This window comes from Hakea prostrata, chromosome 3, assembly GCF_041222555.1.
Source record: "Hakea prostrata isolate BN-2017 chromosome 3, UWA_Hpros_2, whole genome shotgun sequence".
In the NCBI taxonomy this organism is placed as follows: domain Eukaryota; kingdom Viridiplantae; phylum Streptophyta; class Magnoliopsida; order Proteales; family Proteaceae; genus Hakea; species Hakea prostrata.
The window spans coordinates 26,868,001-26,893,366 of NC_142602.1; the positions used below are offsets into that span (position 1 = coordinate 26,868,001).

Sequence of the window (25,366 nt, forward strand, 5' to 3'; positions counted from 1 at the left end):
ATTCAGCAATATTTTCCGCAAAAAAAGGAAAATGAACACAATAAGATAATCCTGATAAGTGCCCAAATAAGTGCTTCAATATCTACAATATCTAGTGAAGAAAAATACCATCAGTTCTCATACATACCTTTTTTTTTGTTTTTTGGCCGACTCTCCTACATACCACAGTACAGTATGAATGGTTTTCTGAGGTTAGGGGAGAAGTATGTACAGAGGTAAGTGAAGGCCCAAGCAGATTAACAACCTCTATTCCATTATGTTGTGAAAGTATTGTACAAATTGGACCTTTGAGGCTCTTCAAAGGTGGTCTCTTTGCCCATCTAATTTCAATTAAGACCTTTCCTGAGTACATTTCTTCCACTGCGACAAACAGGGGTGCAGCTCTCAGGCTTAGCTGTAATGGGAGTTGAACATAAGAGCTTTGACTTGCGCTGCCTCGGGTATGGATAGATGATAGCCAGTTCGCTTACCCGTTGTAATACAGATTGTGGTATGGGCTGCGATGCATTTTTCCGTCCCTGTTCAACCTGCATACCAATTTTCTAAAGCACTTTCTATATCGAGGAACGCTAAATAAAAAGATAAATATGTGACTGAAAACCCTAACAAGCATTGTCATTTCATGAAAGAATCAGACGGGGTAAACATATCATGTTATGTCTTATCTTAGCTTTATTGAAAACCCGAAGTGCATATATAGTATTTGCTTCAGTGTACAAGATACTTCCTTGATTTCTAATCCCAGGTATATTAACTAATTATCCAATATTGCTTTGTGTAGGGATATATAACAAACGGTTAGGCAATACAAGATGAAGCATGGGACATATCTAGTATCTTAATTATGGAAGACAACCGACTACAGATGAAGCTGAGGCAAATCTGGTGGCAATTCAAAAAGGACTGGACAATTCGAGATATCTGGTATTAAAAATCAAGGAGAATTGGTGTAATAAGCCTAATATTTTGACCTTTTTTCTTAAACCAAAGAAACCTTGGCCTATTAGCCTCCTTAATATTTTCGTTGTGGTTGCGGGAGGCAACAAAACATGTTAACTACTCTATATTTCAGTCCACCATGCTCCAGGAGAATTATGATAGTCTAGCTCAGGTAGATCTACAATAGTCTTATATGTATGGAACCACAAACTCCCATACGTCAATGCTTTTAAGTAATGTTTTTCCTTTTATGGTAAAATTAAAAAAAAAACAGGACATTACCTACCGAGGTAGATGGCATGCAACACTAATATTCAAACCTAACAAAACATTGAGTATGCAACTGTGATACATCTAACGACCGACCATTAAGCTTCTTAAATTTTATATAAATCACAACAATGACACTTCCAAGTGCTCACTGTTCATGGTGCAAGTGTACAACTCAAATGAGGAAAAAATTCAATTAGTCACTCAGCTTGCAAACCGAATGTTTACCACTTCAAAGATTTTTAACTGGTTGACCTGCTACTTGCATGCTACTTTGAGCATCTTATTGTCTATGCAAAGTGAGGACTTCAATGATTGGCAACCACTGCGACTTTAGGCTCAACCTATTCAACTACCCATTATTCATTTTCAACACCATCACATGTATTTTATTTTAGATTTGGAAGTATTCTCTACAAGAATTGGTCCTCATGTGTTAGCCTTCCTAGGCTGACCGAAACTCCCAGTGGTCTTAACACAAAGTAAATTATAGAATTCAATAGAAACCACTAAAGCAGAGTAACTTGACTTATTTTATTTTTTAGATGTTCCCAGCCAGTGCCACAGAATCATCAATGTCACCATTTTACCAGCAAAGGCAATGACCAACATCTCTTAGTGAAGAAATCATGGGTTCAACTCTCCCAAGTGCTATATGTAATAGTCCCACACCCTAATATAAAGGTGCCATTTCCCAAGGAGGGAGGTAGGGAGAGAGAGAGAGGGAGAGAGAGAGAGAGAGAGAGAGGGGATAGAATTCATCATCATTAGCTTGCTCTTGCTCAGGCTTGGGTTGTTCAAGTTCTTGGTGCCAGCAGCCTAAAATTTCATTCAGAGGTGATTTCAGGACTGTCTTAGCAGCTTTAAGCAGTATTTGGATTGTTAAACAGGTGTCTCGTTGATAAGACAGTCTACTTAAAATGCCATTCAAATCACCAAAATCTGGTTAACTCATCCACCTGAATGATTTTTTTGACACTACGCTTGTTTTGGTGTTGACCATGATCACTTAGAACTTGCATATGCCTTCCATTTTCAGCTTAACTGAGAGGATTGTGCTAATCTCTTCCACATGTCACACTATCACTGGGATATCATACAAACCATCAGCTAAGCAAATTCCTACTCAAATGAATAGCTAAGAGCAAGGCCCACCAAAAAATGGTACACGTGCATGAAAACCTTTAATGTCTAAGCCAGACTTCAAGCAATAAAAGTATCAAGGTCAAAAGTGGTGTCTGGTAGGAATGAAATTCACCATAACTGAGCAAGCCAGTAGTGGCTTGGGGTTGTTCTTGTGATTATATTATTAACTATACACATGATAGTATATATCTTAACCACTCTTGCCCAGAATACATTTACTTAAACGCATATAATCCCTCTAAAACTAATAAGCATCATCAGAAAGCCCAATAACACCCATTAATAACTGCTATGTTATCATTTTCCAAACAAAGAATCAAAAACAAGCAAGTGGAACCTCAAAAGATAATTATAACCAGCAAGCTCCATTCATAATTAACATGAAAGCTAGTTACCATAGACTTGGAAGGAAATTTACAGAGGGACAAAAAACCAATCAAAAGGCTAACCTCTCTATTGCCATGCAACTGCGCACCGCTAGCCCTTAACAGATTTCGCCATTTGTCCTGGAAGTGTGTAAAGAGTGAACAATTTTCCTTCAGGAAACAGAGCAGTTTTCAAATGAAGCATATTGGTTTACCTTCAGATCAACAGATGTTCGATAAGCAGATGCTGAGAACAAAAGCCTCTTTATTTCAGTCCACCTTCCAACTCCATATTGAGAAACACCATCAATCAACTTCATTACTTCAGAAAGAGTCCACAACCTGTGATGTTTTCGCCTGAACCCGCTTTTCCCGGTTTTATTTGTTGTGACACACTCGTCTGACATCTCATCTTGCGATTCAGCCGACAGTTCAGTATGAGAATTTCTATCAGGATCTTTGTCTTCCTTGTTATTTTCAGAGTCATAACCCTAAGAAGAATACTATTATTTATATATTTATGATTAATGAAACAGCAGAATAAAATTTGATAGTTCAAACAAAATGGGAGGGTTAAACAATAATATAAGCTATGGGAGGGTTAAAAGATAATATAAGCTCCTTTGAGCAAGAAATTTTAAGGCCACAAACACCAATATCAAAATAAACAAGTTACAAGCAGGTAAATTAACTGCACTAGAACTCCGGCAGGATTAAATCCCAGAGTTCAAATGCATTTCAGAATGTTTCAGGTAACTAACAAGCCCATCAAGTAGTTTAAGGGCTTACAAAGTGCTCCAATGCAACGGAACTATGAAGCCACTCTATTTTTCATTCTTTCTTTTTTTCTTTTCTTTTCTTTTCTTTTCTTTTTTTTTTTTTTTTTTTTTTTTTTTTTTTTTTTGGGGGGGGGGGGGGGGGTGTTGGGAGGAATGGTGCAGTTCGAAGGTTCAATGTTGTTAATGGGCAAAAATGAAGTTGTTCTCACCGCAATGGATTTACTTCTCTTCAAGCGCCCTTTGTGGACATGAAGACCAAATGGCCCCTGAATAGCAGATCCATTAAGACAGTCCTGCCTACAAAGCAAAGACGTTGCACCAAATCCTGTCCGATGATGCTGACCATGAGACTTATGCAAAACCTTATTCTTTGAACTAATTGTTGGAGTTTCCAGTTTTCCTGTGTAATATCTGGCTTTCAAGGCTGATGACTCTTCAATATACCTACGTGTAGGCTTGCGCAATCTCTTCCGTCTTAGATGCAAGCCTTCTCTATCTCCCAAATCCAACAGATCAGCTCCAACCTTGCCAGACTGGTGAGAATTCGTCACCAATTCAACCCCAGTATAAAATTTTTCCCTTTCCACACCTCTGCCTAGTGACCTGACCTTAGTTCCCTGAGCAATCATGGAGCACTGTTGAATTCGTCCAGAAGAATTGTTACACAAACTGAACATATCACCTTCATCCTGATTTTTTCCAACTCCACGTTCCAGTAAGTTTGAACCATTCTCAAACTCAACAATCTTCTTTAAACCTCGTGAGAAACGATGCTTAAGCCACTCCTTGTCTGAAACAGATGTCTCACATCCAAATGTACTACTAAATGTTTTGTGGAGTTTATAAATGTTCATCTTGCCAATTGACATAGAATTTGGATCAGACGAAGGTTCAGGAACTGAGAAGGTTGGTGTCGACAATTCTGATAACTCATGAATTTGGGTACTTCTTCCTCTTAACCCAGAGGAGTGCCTTTGCAACCCAGCGTCTACTAGACAAGATTCTCCCCATGAACCGATATCCAATTCAGAAACTTCTTCAGCAAAATCAGCATCTGGACACCAAAAAACATAGTAAAGACAAGGTTTTTAGATGAAATTTGATAAGAACTGTTTTCCAACTTCACAAAGTAACCAGAAGAAAGCTTACTCAATATATAATCACCACAAATGGTAGACAAACCATCTCCTATATAAAGATCCCCTTCTCCATCAGCTCCATTCAGCACTCCTTCAAGAAACTACAAAGATAATCTTGTCATGATGTCAGTAATCGAAGAAAAGCCAGCAACACACAAGAATGGTTTGGGAAACTCTTGCACCGACCCATCCATACACACAGTAACCTTATGCAATTATATCATTATTTTAAACTAGCAAACAAATTATTATAAAAAAAAAAAATCTAGATGAGAAATCTAGTTTCAACAGGAATTAAGTCCTCTGGCATCCCAAATAATGGAAGATGAAAACAGAGAATAGTAACAGATAAGTAAATTAATCATGAAACAAGATCTTCAAGATAATATGTAACACCTGAATGTGCACAGAACCCCTCAAAGTCAAGCATTAACACCAGACAAACCCCACGTTGATGTTTGTTATGAACATTTTGTTGGCAGAAACCTAACATTTTTTAATGAATTATTTTGGGGATTCGGATATTATTAGAAAACATAAATTGATAAAACCAAAAAAGATAACATGATTTCATCTATTACTTGGAGCGAATTAGGAAGACAAAGATATTCAGTTGCCATACCTACGAATAGCAACCAATAGAGACAAGACAAAAAGAAAGTTGATAATGGCATTTGGCCATGATCAATGGGCATGAATCAAAGGACAACCCAGAATGTAACTTGGATTAACTGGCAAGGGAAAAACATTAGTAGAAAAAATCAACTGGAACATAGTTCCAACCTCCAATAGTTGAGTTAGAGTTTGCTCAGGTTGGTATGAGATGTATTGGTCCAATTAAACTGAAGAAATCAGAAAAAAAAAGAAAAAAAAGAAAAGGAGTAAATGGGAGACTGGATATTCTAGTGGTATAAGATATGGTAGCACCTCATGTGGCTTCCTCTTCCTCCTGTTGAGGGGGCAGGGAGTCGTTTCAATAAGGAGAGAAGAAGAAGGGGGGGGGGGGGGGGGACATGGGGCACTACCACACCCACCCCTCTCCCATAAGAATAATTCCTGTGCTTAATAATTTAACCACTTCTTTTAATATGAACACATTTTTCATAGACAAGTACAGAAAATAAATTAGACACTGGAAATAAACACAAAAATGACTAACTGAATAATCACTGAAAAAAATGACGGGTTCAATTCATTAATAGCATACAAAACTACATACTTCAAAATTTGATTCCTCCTTTACTTCTCGAGTAGTATTAGAATCCAGTGTACCTAACCAAGTAAACCCATGGAAAAGAAGATACATTAAAGTGATCAAGTACAAAGACAGAAAGAAAGCTAAAAAAAAGTCCCAGATGTGAAAAGAATCAAAAGATTAGTCTTCAAACAAATGAACCACTTTTTGCCTATTTCTTTCAAACAGGAAATAACCTAGGTAGCCATGTCAGTGTAAAGCGACAACACATGCAAAGCAAGTGACAGGAAGAAACAATAATAACACAATCATAATTCAATATACATGAACACTTCTAACTATTCTCTTCTTCAAGGGCAAGGTCTCCAAGGGTTTCAAAAGATACATGGGTAGGATACATGGGGATCAACCAGCTGATTGGAACCCCTAAATCTTGATATGCAACATTGCGCATGGTGGGAGATCTCACGAGATATCTCGCTTTTTCAAAAAAGTGAGACGAGATGGAGATCGAGAGCAGAGAATCGGGATATCTTGCTCGAGATCTCGCCATATCTGGCTGAAATCTCAATTTTCGCCTTTTTTTGCAGATTTCAGCTGGATTTTCACTTGCAACTACTCTTAACACATCTACAACATCGAAGGAAGACCAATCATTCTCTACTTGCCTTATGAATTTATGATTTAATGACTTAGAAATCATACTTAGAGTTGTTTTCTGACAAATCCAAAGCCACCAATGTGTCCAAAAGGCCTTAAATAGGCTACATACCAAATTTCAACCCAATTGGGACCCTAAAACCCACCAAGATGGGCCACCGAGTCGACACCAAAAAATCACATATATCGACCGAGATCTCACTGAGATGGTCGAGATTTCAGTTTTTCAAGGTGGCAAGATCTCGCTCGAGAGCTAGATCTTCTACCATGACACCGTGCCTACATGTACAATCCTAGTTCCTAAAAGTGAACAATCAAGCAGCACATTTTCTTTGTAACATCTTGTCTTGTATATGTATATCATAATTATGGTGCTTATGGAACATCCATTGGACAGAGGAATCTTAGTTTGAACAAGGCATTATGGTCAAAAATATTTCCATGCCTTGGGCAGTTATCTAGTTGTCAAAAACATAAGCTCTCAAATATTTGACAACTAACCAGGAGGAGAATTTTTTCCCCCTTAGGTTTTTTTTTTTTTTTCTTTTGAGGGGTTGGGATGGGGGGGGGGGGGGGAATAGGAAGAACATGAAACAGCTTTCCTTTGTTGCTACCTGCAGATGTATGATGCAGTAAGAGGGATGAATCCCCTTATTCCTGCCAACAAAGCCACCACATGCAAACCTTTCCTGGGCAGGCAACATTGGTTGCAACACCTCAGACTTGCACAGACTGAGGTTTTTGCAGTAGAGAGCAGTAATTAAGGCAACTGATAAATCAAGCTCTATACATGGGGTAACATCCTTAAGAGGGTAACTTGTAACAGAGACCACTCCTTGAGACCAAAATCAGAGCACATAATTAGGCAGTGCAATTATTATCTTTTCCTACCAATACGTTGAGTAGTTTCTAGCAACATTGCAATGTCCATCAAACAAAACACCTCAAGACTAAGCACTTTCAAGGCTTCTGCCCCAAATCTTGATTTCAGAGATCTACTTTCTTCATGACACCTACTCTCTGTGATGTTTCAGGTGATTTTAAAACAGAAAATGGTTGATGTGACCCAAGCACTGTCATCCTTCAATGCTGATAAATTCAGCAGACGAACTGAAAACAGCAGTATCAGCCTATCTGCAAGACATCCACTAATGAACATCGGAATGACAGACATTCCAATTGCTATGGATGTGAAAGACCATCTTATAACTGTCTCTCCTTGTAAAAGGAAAACCATCAGACACAATATTCAGCTCTCGTAATTCTTCATCACCCTTCCCTGCCCCAATTCCAAAGAAAAATGGATGAACCACTCAGAAAGCAGATTGATAATCAAAAGTGGCCAAAACAGACCAGCATCATGCCCCCAACATTGATAAGAAAAGAACCAACCCCCATCCCCCACCCTATATATATACAAGAAATTTATAATAAGGTAATTAAGGAAAGATTAAAAAATATACAAATGTTAATCTACATGCATGCAATGCAAAAAAGTATAGAGGAGCCTAGGAGATGGTAGAGGCATGACTGTAGGCATGCCATCTCAAATCATTCCTCTATGAAATTGAGATAAAAAAGAGAAAAACAGGCCATTTGATCTCACATCTTTACTTTGCTTGGGTTCCCTTTTGGATTCCCCAAAAGATTAAAAGAACTTAAGAAGAAAGAAATAAGGCACTTACCATTAAAGAAAAAACTTGCTTTATTATATCAAAGAGAAGTTACAAAGAGAACACTAGTACAATAGAAGAGCACCATTGGAGAGACTTCTTTAAGAGAGCAAAGATAAGAGAAGAGTTCACGTAGGGGTGCCTTCTTTACAATAATCATATACCTATTTATAAGCAAATGGTAACACTATGCCTAATTACACATGGCATTTTTACAATCAAAGTAAAGACAAAGGACTAAAGGACATTTTTTTAGGGGACTATAATGTCCTTAGCCTTTAATAATATTTACATTCTTGTCCTTTTAGGTGTCACTTCAATTATTTAAGAAGATGATTTCATGCAACACCCTCTACATGTGTAGTTGTATGATATGCTGAGGACCTTAGATTTGATATTTTTTCAAGAACCGCCCCGTGGCATTCCACGTAGTATGAAACTATTGTTTTCCACATTGGTTTGGTTTAAGAGATTAACCTATATTTTACAAGCAGGGTTTTTGCCTGGCATATTTTTATCCTTAGCATGCTCAAGTGTGATAAACACTATGTTTTATAACCCGTGTTCAAGGTTAGCCGATTTTATACTAGCCTGATCTAATTTACCCAATATTTTATATATTGGAACAAAGAGAAAAGTCTCCTTGATATGTAGATTCTCATCATAGGGTGATTCCCTTACCATCCGTCTCACACCCAAATGACGTTAAACTTAGGGAATGGTTTTTGTGAACCTTAACAAAACCACAAGGATTTTGGCCCAATCCATAAAGGACCACATGGTTCATAGGACAACCATGTAAAATCTCATACTTGTCCTTAACCATTGATCTGGGTTACAACAGGATCCATGCTAATGCCAAGCATGTAAAATATTGGGTAAACTAGGCCAGACTAGTATAAAACCAGCTAAGCCTGAACATCGGTTATAAAACTTGCTTTATTATATCAAAGAGAAGTTACAAAGAGAACACTAGTACGTGGAATGCCACAGGGCGGTTCTTGAAGAAATACCAAATCTACGATCCTTAGCAAATCATACAACTACATGTGTAGAGGGTGTTGCATGGAATCATCTCCTTAAATAATTGAAGTGACACCTCAAAGAACAAGAATGTAAATATTATTAAAAGCTAAGAACATTATAGTCCCCTAAAAAATGTCCTTTAGTCCTTTGTCTTTACTTTGGTTGTAAAAATGACAAGTGTAATAAGGCATTAGTGTTACCATTTGCCTATAAATAAGCATGACTATTGTAAAGAAGGCACCCTTACGTGAACTCTTCTCTCATCTTTGCTCTCTTAAAGAAGTCTCTTCAATGGTGCTCTTTTATTGTACTAGTGTTCTCTTTGTACTTCTCTTTGATATAATAAAGCAAGTTTCTTTAATGATAAGTGCCTTATTTCTTTCTTCTTAAGTTCTTTTAATCTTTTCGGGAACCCGAAATAGAACCCAAGCAAAGTAAAAATGTGAGATCAAATGATCTATTTTTCTCCTTTTTAACTTAATTTCATAAAGGAAGGATTTGAGATGGCATGCCTACAATCGTGCCTCTATCATCTCCTAGGCCTCTCTATGCCTTTTTACATTGCATGCATGTAGATTAGCATTTGTATATTCTTTAATATTTCCTTAATTACCTTCTTGTAAATATACATATACGTACACGTATATGTATATGTATGTGTGTGTCTGTGTGTGCTTTGTGAACACACAGACTCTCCCATTGCCAAGAAGGTAAAAGCCCCTCAAATCAAGAAGAAAACCATGATAACCATCATAGAGATTATTAAACTCCCCTGCCAAAAGGGGTCTCCTCTCTGCACCAGCACCATTCCATCAAGCTGCCCAGGTGAACACCATGTCCACCACCAGCATCAAAAGATTCTATGGCTGTCTGAGGGAGAAATAGAAGGAAGTTCTGGTTTTTTCTTCTCAAACCAGCATCCTACAGGCATTTAATACATGAATACTAATTTTTAAATATGACTGAAGGCACCGGTTTTATCAAACATCACTTTCCAAATTACCCTTGCCATGACCCTAATACACTTTTAGTCATTTACCATTTGTGGAGCCCTAACCATGAGAGAACTAGCATACCACAAGGCAAAGGCCACGACTCCTTGAGATACGAGTCCAACCACACGAAGTAAAAGGGCAGAAAAAACTGAAGTCAAGTGATTTTAAGAAAGGAGAAGTGCCTTAAATGGTTGGGGCTATCATCTAATGTCCCAACATCCTGGAACAGTGCCAAGGCCATCATAAGGATGGCAATCTAGTAAAACAACTACCAAACAACAAGAAGGGGAAAAGCAGAGAAAACAAGGACAAAGAGAAACTTTTTTAAGATTTTCTATTTTAATAACACACGAGGTGCCAACTGAAAGCCGACAGAGTAAGCTTACCGGTCAAGGCTTCAACTAGAGGTTGGCAGCCAGCATGTGCACCTGGGATCCAGCAAATAATCAGAGGAAGAAAACCTTCAGACTAAGAACAGATTTAGACATGTCATGCCCTAGTCATCTGCCCACTTTTAAATGGCATCAAACAGTCTGGTCACCAATTTTGCAAATTTTCTTTTCTTGTCATGGCAGCTCAACCTACAATCTATTTGCTGGCTCCAAGCCTCCACAGAGAAATTCCTGAATTATTGATCCACTACTAGGATATATGCATTCATCGGCTGTCCTACATCCCTCTCTTTGCTTTTGACACATATAACAAAATATAAGCTCCCAGTCAGTGATCCTCGAGTCAATAGCCTCATTTGCCTTTCTACATATATTTTTTTCTTTATGTGAATATGATATGATTCTCTCCAGATGCTAGACGGAGAAAAGAATCAGTAAAACCCACTGCCACAAATTTGGAAACCTTTGTTTGGAAATATTTTAATAGGAGATAAATTTGACAGGAAAGCAACTCATTACAGAGGCATGCAAACTATTACTTTTGTCATATTCATGAGCCAATATATAAGGCAAAAGCCAAAAGGAGCCCCATGGGGTGCTTACCAATTGGGAAGCGTACTTTGTGAACTCAAACTCCCTAGATTTTTCTTCCTGGAGCTATATTTTTTAGCATTTACAAGGATCACAATAAAAAGAAGTTTAGATGTGATTCTCTAACACAAATAACTATGGCAAGAACCATTCTCAAAATTGACTGTGCAGTTCTATGCCGAAATGACAACAATGAGGTTATTACCATTTTCAGTTTGCATATGATCATGGCCAACATCTGGACCATCTGAATTGAAGCTTAAAATATTATCTGCCAGAACCTTTTCGTTCTTTGGCTCTCCAAATAAATGCTCAACTTCTATTACATCATCTTCCGACACGGGAAGAAAGGATCCATCTCCCTCAACCTAGACAAAGCAAGATGTAAGTATAGAAATGAAAGTTCGTGTACAAAGTTCGTGTACAATATATACATCCATCATTAGCAAGGGGAGTAGCCATTAGCACCTCAACCATGTTATCAACAACGTGGCATAAAGCCACAATCAACAACATCCAAAAGCAAGCTTACCACTTCAAGAAAAATTGAAGAAGCATGCTTGATCTTAAAGAGAATCATGGGAAGACAACCAATTCAGTATGGATTCATAATTCAGTACATGATACACAAATAAGAAAAACATTCTGTTCAGAAAATAAAACATTTTTAAAATACGTTCTCATTACATATATTTACCTTTATAACAAATTTTCTTGAGACCTTGGAGTTTTTTGTGTACAATTAATTGACAGGGATCAGGAAGAGTCTGCTACAGCAGTCATCAATTAGATACTGACTTTATATTAATCCTTTTGACTACATGTGGTCATACAATGGCAGACAATTCATAGCTATAATTAGAATTACCCTATACTTAAGGGGGCTTACCTTTGGCATGTTAAATGCAATTACAAAAACCTCACCATGAGACTTTTCACACCATAGTTGTCAAAGTGTTTGCCTAGGCGGCAAAGCAGTTTTTCAGCCGCTTTTTTTTTTAAACCGCTTAATTGACGACCAATCTGCAAAGGAACCTCTGTGCCCATCGGCAATAGAATGTGAAGCATAAGCCATACTCAACATCAAGAATCAATGAATCAGTAAATGCCTAGGCAAACGCTTTGACAACCATGGTTCGATGAGATGAACTTATATTTGTGTTCTTTTTCAATAATTTTTCATAATTATGATTCTTGAATGCTTATTTTTTTTGGATGAATGTAACTATTGAATATTTGTTTAGCTTATTATAGAAAGTAGTTGTATTGAAAAGTAGTTATATTGAAAATTTTTGACCCAACTGCTTTGGTCGCCTTATTGCCACCTAAACGCCGCTTTGCCGCCTTGTTACCTAGGCAGAGCCCCAATTGCTTTGGTCGCCTTTTAGCTTTGACAACTATGTCCCACACAAAGTAAGGAGGCAAGTGAAGATAATGGGTATCAAGTAGCTATAACTCAAAGCACCAATTGGAAGACAAAGCTTCAAAAACTCTTCATAAGCCAAAGCACCACACAAACAAGAAATGCCAATGAACAGCTTCCAAAACGTTCTAAATCAGCACAAGCACACAATATAGTTTTGTATCTGTCTATCTTTGTTTACTCCTTTGCATTTGTCGGTTGGTTGGGTTTTCTTATTCAGCACTACCTAATCCACCCTCCTCTTGAATTGCCATCAGCCCCACAAAACTGCACTTTAAGTTCCAAAGCCAATGTTTGAAGTCATATATAATTGATGTGCCTTGAGAAAGCAAATGATGTGTTTGGACTATCAGGAAGATCTCAAATGGATACTTTCCCAGGTCCTATACAGGCCATAGTGAGGTTTGATGAACCAACTATGGTTGTTAAAGTATGGGGCAGCTCATCTCCTTTTTGAGGGGTTCTGCAAAGCAGAAAAATAGAAAACAGTGATTTCAGCCAAATGGAATCAAAATACCACCATTCATGTGGCAGATTATTGGCAAACAAGGGGTTGTGAGACCACTAGTATTTTCTGGGGATAACAACCCCTTGATGGCAATGTAATTTAGAGTTAAGTAGTCAGCTCTAGTTAAATCCAATTAGATTAATCCTGGTCTAGTGGTTAAATCTATGAAGCAGCTCTCCATTTTTGCAATGTAAAAGAAATCAAAGAGCAGAAAAAAGGAAAAAAAACATTGATTGATTCTTAAATCCCACTAGAGTCCCAGCAAAGCTCTTGGGAAGAGGCATTATGTCGGTTAGTCTGTATTCTAACTTTCTAGTGAGCAGTTTATCACTTAGTAAAGATACAGGCTGCTGGACGACGAGTCAATGACTGCCTCTTTTCTCGCCCAGATGTTTCTTTTGATGTTTTTCAGGTCCTATTGCACAGCACAAGCCTGATGCTTATTCTTATTTTTTTAAAAGATTACTTGCACAGCACTAGTTAGGTAATGAGGAGATGATTAGGAAAAACAAGGTGTTGTGATACCAAGAATATTGTTTGGGAGATAATAAACAGTGATTGGGCTCTTTTCTGATATTATAGGACTATTTGGTCCATGGGGCTATTGCCAAAGTATTTTATGATCTTGTTGTGTCAGTGATGCACACCGGCCTCATTTTTGCCAACTGTAAAAGCACTTTTCTATGAAGAAATGAAGATATGTTACTGTGGCCCAGCATAATGGCCAGAACTTAACAGGAACACTTAACAATAGAACACCAACAATAATGCTATTAGGGAATCAAGAAAAATATCTGTTAGTACAGACAATAAAAATGAAAAAAAAATCCAATTACATGAGGCTTTTGGTAATGCTGCAAAGCAAATGAGGTAGCTTCCAAATACACATTAAAATGATTACAGAAAGCGTCTAATGAGGACATCAGTTGGTAGTTCCAAGTCTACCAATGATGCCGGTGTAGAGATCATCCCCCAACAGCATCTATGTGGATGGACGACGAGTTCGGAGGCTATCGGATTGCTAGGGTCCTATGGTTTGAAGAGGAGCACTGCTCATAGGCAGTTTGTTATTTTATTTTCGTGAGTCCTAGTGGGCTGGGTATTAGTTTGCTATCAAATTTTTTTTATTATTTTGTTATGCTTTGACTCCTTGTGGGATGGGCCTGGATTATTTTTGGCCCAATTTGGGTTATTGTGGTTTTGGATTAAAATTTTCTATTTTAATTGGGGTGTCCAATTTTGCCCTTAAATGTTAGAGTTGGGTAGAGAGTCATTCAGAGTTTTTCTTGGGAATTCAGTTGTAGGGTTGGGAGGGATTAATTATTTTTTATTTAAAGCCTTGTATGAGAATCGATAGAGGAATTGAATGAATGAATGAAAAACAATCTCTCTCTCTTGCACAAAACCTTCTTGTGGAGTGAACTCAATATCTCTCTCACCTAGTAAGTTTCTTCTTCTCTTCTCTTCTCTCTCTCTCTCTTGAGGAACAAGTTTCTTCTCCTTTATTCTGTCCAGTTTCTTTAATGCTTCTTTCTCCTTTCCATCTTCTTCTCAGTTCTTCTTCTTCTTCTTCTTTTTTATTTTTTATTTTTTATTTTTTTTATTACCTTTCCCTCTTCTTCTATTCTGTCAGGCAGATATTTCTGCTGTGTTCTTTTCTTTCTTTTCTTTTCTTTTTCTTCTTCTTCTCTCTTCACACTTCCCTGTACGGCAGCCTTGTTGTACTTCCCCTCTCTTAGTCCTGCTGTTCATTCTTGTGTTTAATCATCACCCAGAAATTCTTTCTTTCTTTTATTTTTGTTCCTTGGTATTATCTAACCCTGTTTTGCAGCCAGAGCCAACAGGTAACTTTATTAAGTCTCTCATTAAGTATTTCTCATTTTATATTTATTCCTTTTGCAGTAGTTTCTCTAAAACAAAAATTCCAAGGTTTGCTTTGCCTTGTTAATTGCTGAACTTACTGTTAGAAATCTGATATTGACTAGAAGAGCGCTCTTTTCTTTAGGTCTCTTGAGTCTTGATATTCTTGCATCCAATTTAGGGTTACGGTGCCAAGATCCCCATCCCTTGTTTCCCAGTTTATTTTTCTTAGTTGTTTCATTGGTTAGGACTTATTGTTCTTCCTCTACATTAATTGTCTTTTATCTGCATGCTTAATCGGATTACAGTTGCTGCCAATTCTTCTTCTTCTTCTTCTTCTTCTTCTTCTTCTTTTTGACTTCCTGCCAAGAATAGGTGCCTCCCTATAAGTCTAGTAGCCAACTTTGCAGGTTTGCTAGCCAAGGGTTTCTGCTGCATCAAATTTGGTATCAAAGCATGGTTTAGAGTGTCAACATTGTTGGACTTTAGGTTTCAGTTGTAGTATTGCTGGTTTTTAGTAGGGGGTAAACGGACCAGATTCGGATCGGATAGTGATAATACCATATCCACATCCTATTATATTCAGATAGATTCGGATAATATCCTATCGATTTTCGGACGGATTCAGTCGGATTCGGATGATAATCGGATATTTATTTTCTTAAGTAGATTTTTCTAAATGAGAATGAATATTGATTGAATACAAGTTTTCGACTATCTGTTTACATATTTACCATTTTATCTTTGAGGACTAGGTTTGAAATTTAAAATTCAGCGACTTCGGTAGCTATTTTGGTAGAAAATCTAGAAAAATAGTCACATATCACAGGTAAAAAAATTATAAAATAAGAAAAATAAATCTAAATAAGTAACTTAATCGGTTAATTTTCTCGGACGGATAATAATCGGTAAGAAAGGGGTATACCATATCCGCATCCTATTAGTAATCGGACGGATTCAGATACCCCTAGACGAATGCGGATGCAAATTCGGAAGCAGATTTCGGTTATCCATTTACACCCCTAGTTTTTAGGTTAGGTGTCTTTAGGTCAGTCCATGCATGGTAACTCGAAGTGGAAAAGAGTATTCCAATATGACTGGTTCATCGAGTGCCCAATTGACCCAACTGCTCCATCAAAATTGAGAGATTTTGAAGGTCATTAAAGCAACCCACGAGGAGTTAAATAACCAAAGGGCAAAATAGGTAGTCCAATCCACCAGTCCACCACCATTTAGGCCATAGAGCGTAATGTCCAGTCCCTAGCAACAAGACTTACAGCTTTAGAAGGACAGCAAGAGCAACAAGGACACAATGCTCAAGCCAACGGACCTAGGACTAAAAACTACCAAGTGGACCTCCAAAACTTTGACCACCGTTTCAAGGATCTTGATAGAATTGGGGATAATTTCCGGGGTCATGGCGAAGTAGAGGTAGAGGTAGAGGTTGTGGAGCACGTGGACACCTTGGACCTATGCTCCATGCAACTTATGAGTATAATGATGGTCTTTACACCGATGATAGAGTGTTCAACATTAGGACAGTAGTCAAAGTAGAGGCCCCATCTTATGATGGTAAAATAAATGCCAAAGTCTTACTACACCAAATTAGGCAAGGGGACAAGTACTTTGATTTTTATGATATATCTGAAGAGATTCACTTTAGGTTTGCTAAGATTAAGCTTACTGGAGCTGCTCAAGACTTTTGGACAGAATTAGAGTACCAAGAGAACAATCTAGGACTTAAACCAATGACCACTTGGGCTAAGACGCTGAACTTGTTGAATGAAATGAACACCCTAACGCAAGGGAAATTAATTGTGACCAAGTACATGGCCAAATTCAATGAGCTTAAGATTAGAAGTCGTCCGTGAGGATGTTAGAGCAAACACTTTCTAGGTTTATTACTAGACTTAACTCAGAAAAACGGTCACGACTTGCACCCCACTTAGTGTGAGATGTCCCTCAAGCCTCTAAGATTGCTCTAGAACTTGAGATGTAACTTTTCCTCAAAAGAAGAGCTTTCAGCCCGAGAAATCTAGTTTCCGAAGGTCTACCCCTAACACTAACACTACCAATTTCCAAAGTCCCCCTATTAACCTATAGCATACAATTGACAAGGGTGGCATTTTGGGAGCTCTCTCCATGAATACAAGTCAGCTCCAATGTTTCAAATGCCAAGGATTTAGATATGTTGCTAGGGAATGCACCACTAGAAACCTTTATATTGGAGGGCAAGACCATAAGGACTCAGCCCAAGATGATGATCAGGAGTCTAAGTATGAGAACCATAGACCAGATGAGAACATATCTGATTAGAAGCTTGATAATATAGAATTATAGATGGGTCTAGGCTTGGAGTTGTGCATTGTATGGTATCACAACCCATAGATACTGATGACTAGCGATGAACCAATATTTTTATTACCTATACCTACCACCAAGGTAAGAATTGTCGGGTTGCCATAGATAATGGAAGCCACATAAATGTAGTAGCCCAGAGTGTTGTTAACAAAAAATGGGGCTCAAACCAAAGGCTCACCCCAAACCATACAAGGTTGCTTGGGTAGATCAATCTACTACCCTTGTTACTCTTAGATGCTTAGTTCCCCTAAATTTTGCTGGTTATAAGCAAGGAATGAAATTTTGTTCATCTCGCCCGGTTCGCTAGGCAGCAAACCGGGCGAAATGGCCCCTAAGATTTGCCAAATTTTGACCTCGATTTTGAATGTATTTTTGGTCATTTTAAACACAAATTTGATGCCTATCCTAATTTGGTGCTGATATATAGTAAATTTGAATTATTTCCTATAAATTCTTCCATTTAAATTCTCCTGCTTATCCACATTTAACATGTTACCTTCTAAGGCCTGAATCATTCGGACATAATTGGAATGATTATCCGTTCACTCTGAAGATTCTATTACAAAATCCCTTCATAATTCAAATTGTTTCCATAAATTATTCACGTATATACTCTTCCCTGATCACATTTGGTATGTTGACTTTTGAGGACTAAATCACTAGAATATAATTAGTAAGATTGCTCATTAATTTTAAAGATCTTATATAAAATGTCTTCCTAATTTGAATTATTCTATGTAGATTATCCTCCTAATTACATTTAGCACATTACCTTTTGAGTCTTGAATCATTGGGATAGAATTGGTAAGATTGTCCATTGATTCTAAGTATTTTGGTGTAGAATCGCAAGAGAAATCGCCTAAAAATTGCAAGAATAGCATAAAAATTAAAAAAATAATAATAATAATAAAATATCGATATTTTTTATATATCGCGATATTTCGGGATATATCGCTAAATATCGCAAATATCGGTTTCGGGGCCCTTTTCGGTTCGCCCCTTACCGATATCACCGAATTTTCGGCGATAAAATGTTCCATGGTTATAAGGATAGAGTGTTGTGTGACATCTTAGAGATGGATGTTGCGCACATCATTCTAGGGAGACCATGGTTATATGATAGGGATGTCACCACCTATGAGAGTTCTAACATTTGTATCTTTGAATATAAAGGGAAAAATATCCAATTAACACCCTAGCGCCCCAAAAAAGATTAAGCTTGTAGAGTACAAGGGTAGTACCACAAAAAAACTTGCTATAAAACACTTGGCATACTAAATCAGCAACAATTTGAAGTTGAGTGCAAAGAATCAGGAGTTGTTTATGCGCTAGTTGCCTTACAAAGTAACCCAGATACGTATCACACATCCGATAAATTTGTTGAGGTTCTAAGAGTGGTGCAACCCTTCGTAGAGGAGTTTAGGCAGTTGTTTCCCGAGGAAATACTAGATGAATTACCACCTATACATGATGTCCAGCACGTAATTGACTTAGTCCCCAATTCCTAATTGTTAACCTTACCCAATATTGCATGAATCACAAAGAACATGCTGAATTGAAGCGGCAAGTAGATGAATTGCTTTAAAAGGAATCATTAGGGAGAGTCTTAGCCCTTGTGCAGTATCTGCCCTACTCAAGACTACTCAAGAAGGATGGTACTTGGCGTATGTGTGTAGATAGTGGAGCCATTAATAAGATTACCATTAAGTATAGTATTCCCATACCTCGGCTTCATGACATGCTATACGATGGTTGGTTCATCAATCTTTTCTAAGATTGATCTTAAGAGCGGATACCACCAGATTAGGATTAAACCTGGGGATGAATGGAAGACGGCCTTTAAGACAAAGGATGGCCTCTATGAATGCTTAATTATGCCTTTTGGCTTAACCAACGCACCTAGCACGCTTATAAAAGTAATGAATCAAGTGCTACAACCATTCAATAGCAAATTTTTAGTGGTTTACTTTGATGACATCCTCATCTACAGTAAACCCCGACTTCCCACTTAGATCACTTGTGTCAAGTTTTCCAAATGCTTCAATGAGAAAAGTTGTACGCCAAATCTCAAAAAGTGCACACTCATGAGTGGTCAAGTCATTTTCTTAGGATTTATCATGTCAGCACAGGGAGTATCTACTGACCCTGAGAAAGTGTGAGCCATGTTGAGTGGCCAGAACCGACTAACATCTATGAGGTGCGAAGCTTCCATGGCTTAGCTACCTTTTATAGTAGGTTCATCTACTAGATTAGTACAACTATGTCTCCTATCACGAATTGCATAAAAAATAGAGTTTCAATAGACTAAAAGTGATGAGAAGACTCTTAAAGAGATTAAGAAGTTGATGATGGAGGCTCCAGTCCTACACCTCCTAGATTTCTCTAAGGTCCTCAAAGTCAATTGTGAGGCATTTGGCATTGGGATAGGTGGTGTCCTTAGTCAAGAAAGACATCATATTGCATACTTTAGCGAGAAGCTTTATGAAGCCAAGCAACGCTATTCCACTTATGACAAGGAAATCTATAAAGTTGTCCAGGCCTTGCGCTATTGGCGCCATTATCTATTATAGCAAGAATTTGTGTTATACTCTACTCACCAAGCGCTGAAATACTTAAGTGCACAAAAGAAGTTAAATCAAAGGCATGCCAAGTGGGTTGAATTTCTACAATAGTACACCTTTTGTTCTCAAACATCAACCTGGCGTTGAAAATACTGCTGCCAACGCACTGAGCCCAGTCAATACGTACCTCCGCCGCACAAATGCTACAAGTCGGGTCAACACACTACTTCAAACAATAAGCATTGAGGTTATAGAATTTAAGCAAATCAAGGGCCAATACCCACTTATCGTAATTCTAGTGAGGTATTCTCTTCCCTAAGTGAAGATCCTCCTATTAGCAGCTTAAATTACCTACTAAGAGTTGGTTTCCTTTTTAAAGGAACCAAATTTTGCATTCTCAGGATCTCACTTAGAGATTTCCTAACCTAGGAATTGCATGTTTGGGGAGTTGCTGGTCATTTTGGTCCAAATAGGACTATTAGCCTAGTAGAGGACTGATTTTACTAGCCACGACTCCAAAGAGATGTTGCTAGAGTAGTGAGTCAGTGTAAGACAAGTCAGACCGCTAAGCAACAGAGACAGAAAACAGGGTTGTACACTCCCTTGCCTATGCCACATGCTCCGTGGCAAGACCTTAGTATGGACTTTGTGCTTGGCCTTCCTAGGACTTCGAGACAACATGATTCTATATTTGTGGTAGTAGATTGCTTCTTGAAGATGGCTCATTTCATTCCTTGTTCTAAAACCTACGATGTGTTAGTTGTTGCAAAACTCTTCTTCCACGAGGTTGTCAAGTACCATGGGTTACCTAATGCAATAGTGTCCGACAAGGATGTTAAGTTCACCAATCACTTTGGCAAACTCTATGGAGAATGATGGGAACCAAACTCCGTTTCTCTTCTGCATTTCACCCCTAGACCGATGGTCAAACCGAGGTTGTTAATAAAAGTCTAGGGAATTTGTTTCGTTGTCTAGTAGGGGAGTACTTTACTAGTTGGGACAAGGTCCTTATCCAAGCCGATTTTGCCTATAATAGTTCCAAGAACCAAACCATTGCTCTATCAACTTTTGAGGTTTGTCTACGATACCAGCCCAAGGCTCTTATATACCTTATTCCAGCTATGTCCAGATCAAGGACTTCCCCCATCAGTAGAGTCTTTTGTGCAGCACATATATAATTTACATGCAAGTATAAGACAACAAATAACACTGAGTAATAATCAATATAAGTCCAAAGCTGATGTGCATCAACGACTACAAGAATTTGAAGAAGAAGGTGTGGTGATGGTTAGGATCAAGACCATAACGTTTCACTAAAGGAAAAGTGAGCAAGCTACATGCTCGTAGTGCAGGACCATTCTAGATTCTTAAGAGGATATGATCTAATGCCTATGTCCTTGATGTGCCCGCTAACATGGGGATCAGTAATATTTTCAATGTGGAGAACCTTGTCCCCTTCCATGGCAATCCTACCACTCCATCTTTTTATCCAGATGACCTTGACACCCTCCCCTTCATCCTTGGTGACCTTGCTGGTAAGACCCCTTCAGTACCACCTATACCTAAGTTTCACAATAGAGCTGAAGTAGTTAAGGAGATCCTTAATGAGAGAGTTACAGCTACAGAAGAGGGAGGTTATAAAGAATTATTAGTTAAGTGGCGTGGACAGCCTGAGATTGATAGCACTTGGATCACCATGGAGGACCTACAACGACTTGACCCAGACATGCTTGAATACCACCAGAGCGCTAATCCACCTGAGATTAATTCTTCAAAGTCGGCGAGAGTTGATGAGGACATCAATCAACAATTCCGAGTCTACTAGCAATGCCGGCGTAGAGATCATCCCCACGACAGCGTCTATGTAGATGGACAACAAGTTCGGAGGCTATTCAAAATTGCTAGGGTCCTATGGTTCAATGAAGAGCATTGCTCATAGGCAGCTTGTTATTTTATTTTCTTGAGTACTAGTGAGTTGGGTATTAGTTAGCTATTGATTTTTTATTTTTTTTTAATTTTGTTATGCTTTGAGTCCTTGTGGGCTGGGCCTACATTATTTTTTGCCCAATTTTGGATTGCAGGTTTGAGTTAAAGTTTTCAAATTTATTTAGGGTTTCCAATTTTGTCCTTAAATGTTAAAGTTGGGTACAGAGTTATCTTGGGGTTTTCTTGGGCATTCAGTTGTAGGGTTGGCAGGGACTAATTCTTTTTTATTTAAAGCCTTGTATGAGAATTAATTGAGGTATTGAATGAATGAATGAATGAAAAATGATTTCTCTCTCTTGCGCAAAACCTTCTTGTGGGGTGAACTCAGTATCTCTTTCACCTGGTAAGTTTCTTCTTCTCTTCTCTTCTCTTCTCTCTCTCTCTTGCGGAACAAGTTCCTTCTCCTTTATGCTGTCCATTTTCTTTACTGCTTCTTTCTCCTTTCCATCTTCTTCTCAATTCGATTTTTTTCCTTTTCCTCTTCTTCTATTCTATCCGGCAAATATTTCTGCTATGTTCTTTCTTTATTTATTTTCTTTTTTTCTTGTTCTTTTTTTATTTATTCTCTTTTTTCTTCTTCTTCTCTCTTCACACTTCCATGTATGACAGCCTTCTTCTACTTCCCTCTCTTAGTCCTGCTGTCAATTCTTGTATTTAATCAACAACAACAACAACAATAAGCCTTGTCCCAACTAAATGGGGTCGGCTACATGGATTCTTGCCTTCCAATCAGTTCTGTTCGAGGCCATGCTAGATACTACGCTTATGCTATGCATATCCTTTCTCGCCACTTCTCTTAAGGTTATCTTAGGTCTACCCCTAGCTCTTCTAGTTCCTTCAATCTAGATTATATCACTTTTCTGTACAAGGGCATTTATAGGTCTTCGTTGAACATGGTCATGCCACCTCAAACGACTTTCTTGAAGCTTATCACTTATGGGAGCTACTCCCAAATCAACTCTAATATGATCATTCCTTATCTTATCCATCCTATTTTTGTCACTCATCCATTTTAGCATCCTCATTTCTGCCACACTCAATTTATCTATAAGATTCTTTTTAACAGCCCAACACTCTATACCGTACATCATAGCTGGTCGAACTACGATCCTATAAAATTTTCCTTTAAGCTTTAATGGAATACACCGATCACACAAGACCCCGGACGCACCTCTCCACTTCATCCACCCTATTTTAATTCTTTGGGAAACATCATCCTCTAAATCACCTCTTTTACTTATGATTGAACCTAGGTACCTAAAACATTCATTCCAAGGAATCTCCTTATCATTACCCCAAAAAAATATTATTTCTTTTATTTTTGTTCCTTGGTATTTTCTAACCCCTGTTTTGCAGCCAGAGCCAACAGGTAACTTTATTGAGTCTCCCATTAAGTATTTCTCGTTCTATATTTCTTCCTTTTGCAGTAGTTTCTCTAAAACAAAAACTCCAAGGTTTACTTTGCATTGTTAATTGCTGAGCTTATTGTTAAAAATCTGATATTGACCAAGACAACACTCAATTGCTATTGATATTCTTGCATTCAATTTAGGGTTACGGTGCCAAGATCCCCATTCCCTTGTTTCCATGTTTATTCTTGTTTAGTTATGTTCATTAGATAGGACTTATTGATCTTCCGCTGCATTAATTGTCTTTTATTTGCATGCTTAATCAGATTACAGTTGCTGCCCGTACTTATTCGTCTTCTTCTTCTTTTTCCTTTTTCAGACTACTTGCCAAGAATAGGTGCCTCCCCTATGAGTCTAGTAGCCAACTTTGTAGGTTCCCTAACCTAGGGTTTCCCCCGCATTAGTGTCAGTCTAAGACTAAAACCAAAAATAGCCTGCATGATGCCTTCACATTTTGGGAGTAAATGAACTCAAGAAACAGGAAGACAAACATATTCTAGCCTCAGTTTATTTACGGCACCTCATACCTGAACAGGTTCGTGCATCAACGTGTTTGCTTTTTCAGTTGGAATCATGGAAATCTCTTCCCCAGAATTTAGCATCATATCTGACACAAAGCTTCGTTCCCAATTTCCGTACATTTCATTAAATTGTCGGCACTCTGAAGAACCACAAAGAAAATAGAAGCACAATTTCGTAACTAATAATTTTAAAAATTAATATACAAAGGCAAATGGTGACAATGCAATATATACATCAGTAAGTTCAAATGGCACTGGTTATTATGATACCTAGTAATCTACTACAGTTAAAACTGTAAACCAATAACAGAATAAGGAGGAATGCAAGCTAATTCCATTTAAGTACCTGTAACCACCACAATTGAGTTCATCCATTATAAGCACAAAAGTAAGTAAATTTTCGGCAGTTACCTTTACTTTTTTGCGATTATTTTAGTGTATACGCCGCTGCCCACTTTATGATGCAACCGCGAAATCTCTCTCATACCTCAAGTAACATCAATCCGTATATTAGTTCCTATTCCACTCATCCTTGCATGTCCATGCTATCAAAGAAATGCAACAGCATCGACAATACAAACTCAAAATAAATTCAGAAATATAAGACAGGAGGAGGAAAAGAATATTGAACTTCCATGTTTAAAAAATCCTAGAAAACAATCAGACTAAACGAAATGCTTAGAAAACCAAAATCAAAACAGACAGCGACACACTGAAAATTCTAAGCTACAAGAACTAGTTAAACGTGAGAAAAACAAAAAGAACTCAAAAATAAAAAGAAGAACATGAAAATCGGAAACAGCTAGAAATCGCGGGAAAAAAGAATCGGAATCGGGAAGTGAGAGCAGATATCGAAGAAGAAAGATTGAATAAGAGAATTCTGAAAAGAAATGCAGATCTTACCTCGTGTTGTCAGTGAATGTTAAGCGAATGTTCCAAAACGAAAAAGCTAAAACCGCCAAAAGGTAAGCAACTGTGAGAGAGAGTGAGAGAGTGAGAGAGAGAAAGAAACGAGTGGGAAAATAAAGCACGCACCAAAGGAGCCCTTAGTAAGTTATATGGAGTGAAGCGAAGCTGGAAAACGAAGGACGAAGGTTGCTTTCAGGCTTTTAGCTTTCCGGGTCCGACGGACACGAAAGATTTCAGAAAGTCAAATCAGAAAATTGGTTGGAATCCGCTGTTTGGCCACGCGGAAACTAAAATGACGGTTACCATCGCGTCGCATGGTACGGGATAGGAAGATAGAGACGGCGCCATGATCTCCACTCTCCAGTCGCTTTAGAATCTTCTACGAATAGAAGCGAAACACAACAGGGAGCTAGTTCAGTGGTTTTAAGTTTTAACTTTTAAACCAATATCAGGTCCTTTTTTAGCAGTAAATTCTTGTAAATGTGTAAGATGTGTTTTAACGTCACATCAAATGATTAAATTCAATTACATGTCACATCAACCAACTCTTTGATGTAATTTATAAATAAATTTCAACTATTTGATATGATGTTGAGACACGTGTCACCATCATTTCTCACTAATAAATTTTTAGTGTTCTAGCTCACTCTTCAACAAT

At 37.9% G+C, this 25,366-nt stretch overlaps 1 protein-coding gene across 4 annotated transcripts; it reads right to left on the reverse strand.

The window, feature by feature from the left end:
- Window positions 1–29: 29 nt before the first annotated feature.
- LOC149021930 (uncharacterized) lies at window positions 30–25,085 on the reverse strand. Of its 4 annotated transcripts, none has more exons than XM_089150132.1 (11): window positions 24,835–25,085; window positions 24,703–24,748; window positions 24,211–24,286; window positions 23,806–23,939; window positions 11,376–11,538; window positions 5,858–5,910; window positions 4,649–4,739; window positions 3,709–4,553; window positions 2,936–3,211; window positions 2,805–2,861; window positions 30–527 (listed from the first exon to the last, which is right to left on the reverse strand). In XM_089150132.1, exons 4-11 carry the CDS (start codon window positions 23,917–23,919, stop codon window positions 327–329), a joined length of 1,800 nt encoding a protein of 599 aa, XP_089006258.1. In that variant the 5' UTR covers window positions 23,920–23,939; window positions 24,211–24,286; window positions 24,703–24,748; window positions 24,835–25,085; the 3' UTR covers window positions 30–326. The 4 variants fall into 4 exon arrangements, with proteins under 4 accessions (XP_089006258.1, XP_089006257.1, XP_089006255.1 ...); XM_089150131.1 differs by having other exon boundaries at window positions 24,211–24,344; XM_089150129.1 differs by having other exon boundaries at window positions 24,703–25,085.
- Between the last annotated feature and the right edge of the window lie 281 nt (window positions 25,086–25,366).

Bases quoted from the DNA above. Each gene is read 5' to 3' on its own strand.
- LOC149021930 (XM_089150132.1), bottom strand. From the start codon at position 23,919: ATGTACGGAAATTGGGAACGAAGCTTTGTGTCAGATATGATGCTAAAT. The intron at 4,740-5,857 runs GTATGTAGTTTT...TTATCTTTGTAG, and splicing joins AGGAGGAATCAAATTTTGAA to TTTCTTGAAGGAGTGCTGAA. The intron at 528-2,804 runs GTTAGCCTTTTG...ATTGGTATGCAG, and splicing joins AGTTGCATGGCAATAGAGAG to GTTGAACAGGGACGGAAAAA.